Source organism: Malaclemys terrapin, chromosome 2 (genome assembly GCF_027887155.1).
Source record: "Malaclemys terrapin pileata isolate rMalTer1 chromosome 2, rMalTer1.hap1, whole genome shotgun sequence".
In the NCBI taxonomy this organism is placed as follows: domain Eukaryota; kingdom Metazoa; phylum Chordata; order Testudines; family Emydidae; genus Malaclemys; species Malaclemys terrapin.
This window is the reverse complement of record NC_071506.1, coordinates 238,892,352-238,904,520: the sequence shown is the minus strand read 5'-3', so window position 1 is coordinate 238,904,520 and position 12,169 is coordinate 238,892,352. Positions and strand designations below refer to the sequence as shown.

At 42.5% G+C, this 12,169-nt stretch overlaps 1 protein-coding gene across 1 annotated transcript in view; it reads right to left on the bottom strand.

The window, feature by feature from the left end:
* SLC25A13 (solute carrier family 25 member 13) overlaps window positions 1-11,851 on the bottom strand; it is a 136,479-nt gene extending 124,628 nt beyond the window's left edge. The window contains exon 1 of the mRNA XM_054020387.1: window positions 11,781-11,851. Coding sequence (XP_053876362.1) covers window positions 11,781-11,792 — 12 coding nt within the window. The 5' untranslated portion in view covers window positions 11,793-11,851. The remainder of the gene's footprint in view (window positions 1-11,780) is intronic.
* Window positions 11,852-12,169: the final 318 nt, after the last annotated feature.

The window sequence follows — 12,169 nt, the reverse complement described above, 5'->3', positions numbered from 1 at the left end:
TTTAAGAAATTGAAGGGACATCATTCCCATGAAGGTTAGTAGTCACAACATTTAATTTACTTCTGTTTATTTTCAAAGTTTATATAGTTCTCTGTGTGTTTGTATGCACCCCCCATTCTCAAACGCTTTCTTTCTAAAGAGAAAAAAATGCCAGCAGCCCACTCCTCATGAGCAATTTTATCCTACCACACACTAGTTTTTGTGTAGGCCGGAGTAACATTTTTGGTAAAGAACATGATTTCAGTCATATACTTCTACATTTTACGATATTGTAAATAGTATGAAATTATTTCAAAATGTTACAGAAAATGCATTGGCAGTGTTCATTTAAGTACTTTAACAAAGCTTCAGTTTAAATTGTTTTATTACAATGCAATTCAAGATAAAGTACTCATAAGGGCAGATTCATCTCCCTGCAAATGATTGAAATGTACAGATATTTTCCAGAACAGACTTGCATCAGAAAAATGTATCTTTACTTTTTTATTGACTGCAGGCATCTCACCTTCTCTATCACTGGCTCTGAAGACTAACCAGTATCCCCTAGACAACATGGCATTATTATATAATAGTTATAGTATGGTCCAGAGGCCTTAATCAAGATCAAGGTTTGGTGCTGTACACATATGCACTAGACTTCTGAACACACACTCAGCATTGTAAACCCATTCAATAGTCACACAAGGAGCAATTGAACAGATAAAACCAAAATTTAATTCAAAATAAAGCATAAAATGTATATCATCTTCCAGTAACTACAAAGTCACATATCTCCTTGGACAACATGGATAAATAAAATAGATATGTGCCTGAATACTTGTCAGAAACTTGTCAGAAGACACATTTTTAGCATCAAGGGATGTAAGCTTCTCTATGTTAAAGATGTTCTTCCTGATCCTATGTATTGTATTTGCAGTATATTAAACAGAGCTCCTCTAACTTCCAAGGATGGAAAGCTGCACAGAAAAAGGAATTTTTATTTCTTAATATAATAGGTGCTAGATACGTCTTCAACAAAATTGGACGTGATTGAGGTAAACAGAACTGCAGGTTCTAATAGCAGGTTTCCAAGGAGTTGTACAGGAAATGAGGCTACACATTAGTGTGGTCTTACAGGGACTCTGTCAAAATGAAAATAAGCGAATTACAAAAGTTACTTAAAAGCCATTTCAGCTACTATCCATGCCACTCAGTATCCCCTGCTAATATCTGTGGGTTTACATCTTCCTATTTTTTAAAAATATACTTTTCTCTTCTCATTGCTGTGCAAAAATACTACAGGGGGAAAAAGGGAACAGACTTATAGCAGTAGGGATATATTACCGACCACCTGACCAGGATGGTGATAGTGACTGTGAAATGCTCAGACAGAGACTATTAAAATAAAAAACTCAATAATAATGGGGCATTTCAACCATCCCCATATTGACTGGGTACATGTCACCTCAGGACAGGATGCAGAGATAAAGTTTTTTGACACCTTAAATGACTGCTTCTTGGAGCAGCTGGTCCTGGAACACACAAGAGGAGAGGCAATTCTTGCTTAAGTCCTAAGTGGCGTACAGGAGCTGGTCCAAGAGGTGAATACAGCTGGACTTATTAATAGTGACCATAATAATACACCTCTACCCCGATAGAGCGCTGTCCTCGGGAGCCAAAAAAATCTTACCGCGTTACAGGTGAAACTGCGTTATATCAAACTTGCTTTGATCTGCTGGAGTGCGCAGCCCCGCCCCCCTGGAGCGCTGCTTTACTGCGTTATATCCGAATTCGTGTTATAGCAGGTTGCGTTGTATCGGGGTAGAGGTGTACAATTAAATTTAACATCCCTGTGGCAGGGAAAACACAGCAGCCCAACACGGTAGCATTTAATTTCAGAAAGGAGAACTACACAAAAATGAGGAAGTTCGTTAAACAGAAATTAAAAGGTATAGCGCCAAAAGTGAAATTCCTTCAAGCTGCATGGAAACACCATAATAGAGGCTCAACTTAAATGTATAACCAAAATTAAAAAACAGAACCAAAATGTTTAAGTACATCAGAAGTAGGAAGCCTGCTAAACAACCAGTGGGGCCATGGATGATCAAGATGCTAAAGGAGCACTCCAGGATGATAAGGCCATTATGGAGAAACTAAATGAATTGTTTGCATCAGTCTCCATGGCTAAGGATGTGAGGGAGATTCCAAACCTGAGCCATTCTTTTTAGGTGACAGATCTGAGGAACTGTCCCAGATTGAGGTGTCATTATCAATTTGTTCCAAAACCTCCTCTAAACTAAACAGTAATAAGTCACTGGGACCAGATGGTATTCACCCAAGAGTTCTGAAGGAACTCCAGTGTGAAATTGCAGAACTACTAACTTTAGTCTGTAACCTATCATTTAAATCAGTTTCTGTACCAAATGACTGGAGGATAGCTAATGTGACACCATTTTTTTTTTAAAGGGCTCCAGAGGTGATCCCGGCAATTACAGGCCAGTAAGCCTGACTTCAGTACCAGGCAAACTTATTGAAACTATAGTAAAAAACAAAATTGTCAGACATATAGATGAACATAATTTGTTGGGGAAGAGTCAACATAGTTTTTGTAAAGGGAAATCATGCCTCACTAATCTACTAGAATTCTCTGAGGGAATCAACAAGCATGTGGAAAAGGGAGATCCAGTGGATATAGGGTACTTAGATTTTCCGAAAACCTTTGACAAGGTCCCTCACCAAATGCTTTTAAGCAAAGTAAGCAGTCATGGGATAAGAATAGGGTGAGCAGACATCCTGTTTTTAAAGGGACAGTCCCATATTTAAGCCTTCTTCCGGGTGTCCTGACTTTTTGTTAAATAGGGGCAAATTGTCCCATATTTTCTATTATCACAACAGAGAGCCGGCAGCGGGGAGGGCAGCAGGCGGCCGTGCCCTCCCTCCCCTTGCTCGCCCCAGCGCATGTCCATACCAGAGTCTCCGTTGCTGGCTCCTTCAGCGGCAGCAGCATTGGCGGCGGTAGCAGCGCCAGAGAGTCCACCATTCCCGCTGTTGCTCCTGCCCCGCTGTCCAGGAAGCACCCCCGCCGCAGTCAGCTCCCACCTTACAAGGGTGAGTAGCCGGTGCAGGGCGTGCCCCCACTCCTCCTCCATGCACCTGCTGTGCCCCCAATCCGGCACCTGGGGCAGCCCATGGGGATGGGGGGCCCTGCTCAGCCCCAGCCGGAGGATCCCTGGTCCCCTGGGTGGAGGGGCTCTGCTGGCCCCCTGGCTAGGGTAGCAGGCTGCAAGCAGCATTTCACCTTGCTGCCGACCTCCCCACATGTGGGACCCCTACTGGGACACGAAGGAACGTGATGGGGTGGGGAGTGGCAATGCCAGCTCTGCACTAGAGAGAGGGCCAGGGAGAGTGGCTCAGGCAGCCCTGCATGCAAGCCTGGGGAGGGGGGTAAATTCGGACCACCAGCCACTGGTGGGCATGTGGCAGGGAGGTCTGGATCACCAGCGGTGCAGGAGGGTGGCAGGGGAGCTCAGAGGACCAGCCCAGTGCGCGGAGAAGGGGGGGCCTCAGATCAATCCTGCCCCCAAGCAGGAAGGGCGCTGCGGGGGGAATCGCAGGCAGGCAGTGGCGGGGGGACTCGGAGGACCAGCCCCACAAACAGGCAGGCGGCAAAGGGGTTCGGACAGGGTGGGGGGTCACAGGCGGGGTGGCTTGTGCTGGCCCGGGGTGCCATTGGGGAGGAGGACCTCAAGGTGGCCCCGCATAGGCGGGAGGCAGGGAGGGCTCAGGCTGGCCCAAGCGCATGGAGTGGCAAGGGTGGTCTCCGGTGGAGAGCATGGAGAGGCTGGGGGACCTCAGGGAGGATTTAGGCTGGTCCTGCACAGGGGCAGTGGGGGTGGAATGGTGTTTCGGGCCAGCCCGTGGGTGTCCTGTTTTCCCTTTGGGAAAATATGGTCACCCTAGATAAGAGGGAAGGTACTCTCATGGATCAGTAACTGGCTAAAAGATAGGAAACAAAGGGTAGGAATAAATGGTCAGTTTTCACAGTGGAGAGAGGTAAATAGTGGTGTCTCCCAGGGGTCTGTACTGGGACCAGTCCTATTCAATGCATTCATAAATGATCTGGGAGAAGGAGTAAATACTGACGTGGCAAAATTTACAGATTTACCGCAATATTTACTGCAGTGGCTTATGTCCACACTACTCTCCTTCTGTCGGTGGTGCCTTACATCAATCTAACTGTGTAGTGTAGACCAGGACTTAAACCAGGGGTCGGCAATATTCGGCACGTGGCTCGCCAGGGTAAGCACCCTAGCGGACCGGGCCAGTTTATTTACCTGCTGACGTGTCACGTTCGGCCGATCGCGGCCCCCACTGGCCGCGGTTCGCCATCCCGGGCCAATGGGGGCGGCGAGAAGCCGCAGCCAGCACATCCCTCGGCCCGCGCCACTTCCCGCCACCCCCATTGGCCGGGGACGGCGAACCGTGGCCAGTGGGGGCCGCGATCGGCCGAACCTGCCGCGTCAGCAGGTAAATAAACTGGCCCGGCCGCTAGGGTGCTTACCCTGGCGAGCCACGTGCCGAACGTTGCCGACCCAGACTTAGACATTAATCCTGTAATGAGTTCCATGCAAGAGGATCCATTGCTGAATAGTGCCTTAGAAGGGGTTTCATGTGAATAGCCCATGGCTTCAATGGGACTACTCACGTGAGTAAGCATTATACCCAGCTGTACGTGTTCGAAGGATTAGGCCCCAAACTTACTACATAAAGGAAAATCACTTGACACGAAGTGCTGTCAAATGCACCAAGTGAAAAATATGAAATGATAGGAAAAAATTGGGTTTGTTTTCCAACCTCTTTCAGTTAGTCATCTCTGATGTTAGTGCTAACAATGATAAAGTAAGAAATTGTCAAAATTGTGACTTAAATTGACAGTGTCCCTTTATCAGATACTTAATGGTCTCATGAAAAGTCAGGATGCAAATAACTGAAAAGTAGCAAGAAGCAAACTTTTGTGTGTGTGTAAAATATATATAATGTATATATACACACACACACACTTTTTTTTTTTTTTTTTTAAAAGAGATACAGAGAGCAGTTACAGGCGTAGGTCCTGATCCAACAAGTGACAGCACACAGTCACACTGCTGCATCTGTGCAAAGCAATGCAGCCACAGTAGCATTCTCACTTACAGTCACTTGAAGGATCAGGGCTTCAGGTCCCAAACCTGCATGGAACCCCACTGAATCCACCCAGCAGGTACTCCTTGCAGGATTAGGAGCCTTGTTTTTACATCTGTTGTGCAGAAAATACTCAAATTGTTTTATAGAGCATATGGAAGGAGCACCTGAAAAGAAATAATTTGATGCCAAAATGAATTTGAGGAACTCAACTCCTGGAAGGTCTCTGAATATATTAGTCTGTGAAAAATAAGGGAAATGCAGAGCTTAGCTTTCGTATTTTAAGATTTAGGGTTTGTTTGTTTTTTTAATGGCAGGTATTGTTATATCAGCTTCAATAGCAAGCAGTCTGAAAATACAGTAAAAATAAAACTCGCTTAAAAGACATCAGAAGTCTACACCAGATTTGTTTCTTTTTTGTTACAATATATTAATGTAACTTGGATAAGACTCTCAAATACTGTTAACTTTAGTTAAATTCACATCAGTTAACAGCATAAGATATTTGTTATCTCATTACATCTGAGGTCAGTTATCAATTAATTCTGACAGGCCCCAAATCTGCAAAGATTTATTCATGTGCATAACTTTAGTGGGAGGATGCATGTGCTTAAACACTTGACAGAATAAGTTAGTTTAGCGAAACATTTGTTTGAGCTACATCACTTTTGTTATCACATGTTAAACAACAAACTTCAAGTAAACATACACACAAATTGTATGCACATTTAGCACAATGCATACACGAGAGCAGAGTATTATAGAAGGAGAGATAACTAACGTGATACTTAAGGCTCTTTTCCTGCAACAACAGGACAGGTCTCAACGCAGATGCAGTAATCTGCCAACATGCTACCAATTATAAGGTTGAAGCCTAAATAGCATGTTTTTCCATTCTAAACCCCAATTTTTAGATGCTTTCTGAAACATTCACTTTTGCATTGAAATTATTCAGACTTGGACTCTGCTCAAGTGTGATTTGTACAAAAAACATTCAAACACAGTTTAGCTGTTTTGGAGTGCAAAAATAAGAAAAATACACCTTTCCCATCATAGATAAAATCTTGCAACCTTATGAGGAACAGCAGCAGTGCCAAAATGACAGGTTGATAGAAAGTTAAAATGTGGCATGGAAACAGCCCTCATTGAAAAATGCCTTAGAACTTCCTAATTAAATTGGTTTTAATTTGACAGAGTCATGTGTCTTTGGAAATAAAAAGAAGTCACTTTGTTAACAGTACTTCATATGTTCACTTTGTAGCAACATTTGGAGCAAAGGCAGGTTGAACTCACTGAACACAAATGACTAATTTAACTGTGTTTTAAAAAAAATAGGAAGGTGTGTGATGGGGCGTTCTCTGGCTAAATTGTTCCACATTATGCAACTTTTTCTCCAGGAAATTCCACCCAAAAAGAAAATGCTAAGGTTACACAATACTCAGAAGGTAAGAAATAATGTATAATACCGTATATGCCCTGTGCATGAACTACAATAAAGACTTTACATAACCACCTCATTCTCTGAAGATTGTGCTATGTAACTATTATGCTAATTTAGCTACAAACTTTAGGGTACTATATATTCCAGCAAATGTTCACTATTACCTTATCCTTTTATACATCTCTAGTGCAAAAATATTTTTCTATGTTGTTTTAATAAAAAAACACTTTCATGGACCCAAAATACATACAGTAATATACAATAAAGAATGTTAAAAATGTATAAAAATTGTCATACTATGTAATATAAACTATATTGTAGTACACATTTAAGGTTGCACATGCAACCTCATACTTTGTCATTTCTTAATATCTGAGTGTTTAACTATGCAGCCTTAGCAGTCTTTCAACATGTGTTTTATTTTTGGATGGATTGAATTCTTAAAGTCTTCTTACAATGTCAGCGTTTGAGACGTAGCAAATGAGGAACAATTAAGTTAGATTCCAAGGGATTCATAAGTCTGAGGGGGCTACAATAAAAACAAAAATTCAAAAAAAAGCAGTCATGCAGGACATTGGCAAAGAAAATGACTTTGTAGAAAAAGTTGTTCAACTCACCAATCCATTGTTTGGCTGAGGTTAAAAAGACAAACATTACTAAGATGCATCAATGAGAAATCAGAACACAAACGAAGGCCCAATCCTACAAACACATGACTTTAGTCTCAAGGAGTATATGTGATAAAGTTGCTCATGTATGTGCTTGAAGGACTGGAGCGCAAGTGTTACTGTAAATAGTACAGAGTATTGCTTAAAGATATGCCACTGACTTTGATAGGACCGGAAATTCATCCTATTTGTTTAACTCTGGCAACTTCAACCTACAAAGGTAAAAACTTCAAACTCTCACAATGCAGCTTAAATATTAAACTAGAGCTGGCAAGCGATTAAAAAAATTAATCGCGATTAATTGTGCTGTTAAACAGTAATAGAATACTATTTATTTAAATATCTTTGGATGCTTTCTACATTTTCAAATATATTGATTTCAATTACAATACAGAATACAAAGTGTACAGTGCTCACTTTATATTTATTTTTATTACAAATATTTGCACTCTATAAAGATAAAAGAAATAGTATTTTCATTTCATGTAATACAAGTAATCTCTTTATCACGAAAGTTGAACTTACAAAAGTTGAATTATGAACAAAAAAAAACCTGCATTCAAAAATAAAATGTAAAACTTTAGAGCCTACAAGTTCACTCAGTACTACTTCAGCCAATCACTCAGACAAACAAGTTTGGTTACAATTTGCAGGAGATAATGCTGCCCATTTCTTGTTTACAATGTCACCTGAAAGTGAGAACAGGCGTTCACAAGGCACTGTTATAGCTGGCATCGCAAGATATTTACGTGCCAGATGCACTAAAGATTCATATGTCCCTTCATGCTTCAACCATCATTCCAGAGGACATGCGTCCATGCTGATGATGGATTCTGTTTGATAACTATCCAAAGCAGAGCCGACCAACGCACGTTCATTTTCATCATCTGAGTCAGATGCCACCAGCAGAAGATTAATTTTCTATTTTGGTGGTGCGGGTTCTGTAGTTTCCGCATCAGAGTGTTGCTCTTTTAAGTCTTCTGAAAGCATGCTCCACAAGGCGTCCCTCTCAGATTTTGGACAGCACTTCAGATTCTTAAACCTTGGGTGGAGTGCTATAGCTATTTTTAGAAAATTCACATTGGTACCTTCTTTGTGTTTTGCCAAATCTGCTGTGAAAGTGTTCTTAAAACAAACGTGCTGGGTCATCATCCAAGACTGCTATAACATGAAATCTATGGCAGAATGTGGGTAACGCAGAACAGGAGATGTACAATTCTCCCCCAAGGAGTTCAGTCACAAATTTAATTAATGCATTTTTTAATGAGTGTCATCAGCATGAAAGGGCACACAAATGTTTAGCATATCTGGCACGTAAATACCTTGCAATGCTGGCTACAAAAGTTCCATGCAAACGCCTGTTCTCACTTTCAGGTGACATTGTAAATAAGAAGCAGGCAACAGTATCTCCAATAAATGTAAACAAACTTGTTTTTCTTAGCGATTGGCTGAACAAGAAGTAGGACTGAGTGGATTTGTAGACGCTAAAGTTTTACACTGTTTTGTTTTTGAGTGCAGTTACGTAACAAAAAAAAAATCTACATTTGTAAGTTACACTTTCATGATAAATTCATAGATTATAGGACTGGAAGGGACCTCGAGAGGTCATCGAGTCCAGTCCCCTGCCCGCATGGCAGGACCAAATACTGTCTAGACCATAAAGAGACTGCATTACAGTACTTGTATGAGATGAACTAAAAAGTACTATTTCTTTTATCATTTTTACAGTGCAAATATTTGTAATCAAAAATATTAAGTGAGCACTGTACACTTTGTATTGTGTTGTAATAGAAATCAATATATTTGAAAATGTAGAAAAACATCCAAAAATATTTTATAAATTTCAATTGGTATTCTTTTAACAGTGCGATTAATCACAATTAACTTATGATTAATTTTTGAGTTAATCGCATGAGTTAACTGCAATTAATCGACAGCCCTATATTAAACTAACTCAGCAACTCACAAATTCAAAAGAAGTTATTATTTCGCTTGAATCTCTCAGGATACACCTGATATTTCAGCCATTAGCCTTTTTCAGAGGTTATCTAAAGAATGTAAACCCTGCAGGCAGGCACTATGCCTGTCTACAATACACCATGCACATTTATGGCACCATTTCAATAACAAGAAGAAGAAATTAGGTGTCTTTCAGCCAAATCTGAAGTTATTTAAAATAACACTATATATAGCCTCACCTGTTCAATATATTTAAATATACTGGATGTTTAGATTATACTTTTCCAGTGTTTTCTCAAAGGGCTATGGTCACCTACCCTCTATGAAATTAAACTGAAAGCAAAATACATTGCTCAACAATATATCTACTCGGTTTACCTAATATGATTACTTCTATGACAAGTTAGGATATATTTAAGATGTTGCCCTAGACAGAGCGCTATGTAACCAGAAGGCTTCTAGATTAAAAATCTTTGCTATGTGATGCAAAGGATACCTAGGTTAATCTTAATCTCAGTGAATAGGAGACTTTGAAACGTCTTAAATGATACAAAGACTGGTAAGGGGGAACTTCATAAACTGGTAATAGTGGTGAGAGACAGAAACAAAGCTAGATAAAACCAACTAAAAGTCATGAATGATGAATAAAAATTCAGGGAGGATAGTTTCAACTCAGAAAGCACATTACATACATTATCCTGCTTATGAAAACAGGTAGTATGAACTTGGAGACCAACCAGCCTAACTTTAATGAGAGCTATTGAGTAGCACACTGAACAGAGTGATTCTGTGATTAACTTTACTGAAATACATTTCTTCAGCAGGTTGTACTTATATAGGCCATTTTCTTGGGGGATAGGGGGTTTGGGTTTTTTTGGCACTGACATTTGTTTATTTTCTTATGTTCTCTCATAGAAGTTTGGCCACTGATTTCAATGGAAGCAGATCCAGGTCCCAAATCTTTAGGAAATGTTCTGACTTGGTTGCATTGACTAGGAATATCTAGTCAACTATTCCTTCATACATAGCAACGATAATGAACAAGAGCTGTTTATAGAAAAGAAAGACTAATGAGCGTCAAAACACTGACCCATATGTCAAATTAATGTGTCTTCATTGGAGGGACACCTATATAAGATATGGCCCAAACCTTGAGAAGAGGGACTGTTAAATTAAAAAAAACTATGAAGAATGGCAATATTCCCATGAATTTTGTTTTTATGTCTAATAAAAACCAAACAGCCACTTTGCTATGGGTTTTGCAAGCCCAACCTCATACCAGTGAAAGAGAAACTGAAAGTCATAGTAAGTAGAAACCACAACTAAATTGACTAGCTGGTGTTCATCATCCAAACCAAGTAAATACAGTAAAAGAAAAAGCTCAGAGAATATTATGTTAAGGCCTGATGCTACCTACAGTAGGAAGTGTTTGTAGTACTTGTTGTCAAGATTGGTCCTATTTCCTGAGATTATTCACAGTAGTAAGCATGAAACCACATACTGAGAGTGTTTGCAAGATTATACTGGGGTGCCTGAATAATTTTTATAGCAGGCGTGCTGATGACAGAAAGTATTTGGTGTTTGTTATTATTACTCCAAGCCAGCATCCCTAGTTCTAGCACCACTGCGTGTACATATTAATCATTTTCTATTTGGAGAATCTGATGTATAATTTGTAACATGGGAAAAGATCTCTTTTAAATATATGGGGTTTTTTTAAACCCTAACACCATCCCTTTAAATTACTGGCCCTTGTGCTTGACAGGCACCCATTGTGAGACCACTATCTCAATTTGGCTTGGGAAAGGAATCAGGTGACTAATCGATGAAGGCAAAAGCAAAGTCCTTTCAGGTTCCATCAGATCTGACCCGTGTCAGAGTCTAAGATCCCCAACTGCAGAAGTGCTGCAATGGGGCAACACTGCTGCCCTATGTGTATTACCCAGCCAAACGTGAATGTGCAGTGCCATAACTGTACGTGTCAAGTATCAGGTGGTAGCCGTGTTAGTCTGTATCTACAAAAACAACAAGGAGTCTGGTGGCACCTTAAAGACTAACAGATTTATTTGGGCATAAGCTTTCGTGAGTAAAAACCTCACTTCTTCGGATGCATAACTGTACGTGGTGTACCACAGACCCTGACGGGGCGCACTCCCTCCCCCGGGCAGTTCCCAAGCAAGAGGATGCAGGTGGGAAGGCCCCTTGAACTCCCTTCACGCAGAGACCAGCCACCAGCGCGGCTAATGCCAAATCCCGCAGGCACGGGGCGCAGGCCCCGCAGAGAGCCCTACACAGCTAGCAACACCCACCTCCCTGCAACGCCTGCCAGCAGCGCAAGGGGCCTGCACCTCAAACACCGCCGCCCCCACCAAAGGGGGAAGCTGCAGAGGCAGGCGGGGGAGACTCAACCCACTCCAGCAAAGTTTCACCAAAGGCAGGCCCCATCCGGCAGCCTCCCTCCAGCCAAGCCGGGCGGACACCCCCCGGGAAAGGCAGCGGCCCGGCCGGCGCCTGGGAAGGGCGCAGCCCGGCAGCAGCGGCTCCCGACTCACCTTGGCAGCCATGCTTCGTCCCGTGCAGCCGGCCCCTTCCTGTCCCAACGCGGCAGGCACCGCCCCGCCTGCGCACCAGGCCGGCCGCCGCCGCGCGCCGCAGCCAGCTCATTGGCTGCGACGGGGCCCGGGGCCCAGCCGGCGCGCGCGTGATCCGCCGCTCCCCTCGCGCCCGGCTTGAGCAAGGGGCGCACGTGACTCCGGGCTGCGCTGTCCAGCAGCAAAGGGCGGCCGGGGAACGGCGCGAGCGGGAGGTGGCATGCCTCTGGTTCAGGGACAGCCGATCAAGGGGCATCTGGGCAGACAGCGGAGTGGGGCTTTGCTGAGGAGAGTGGCAAGCCGCCCGTTGCTGCTTTTGCATGCCCTTCCTGCAGGTGGGTTATGAAAGA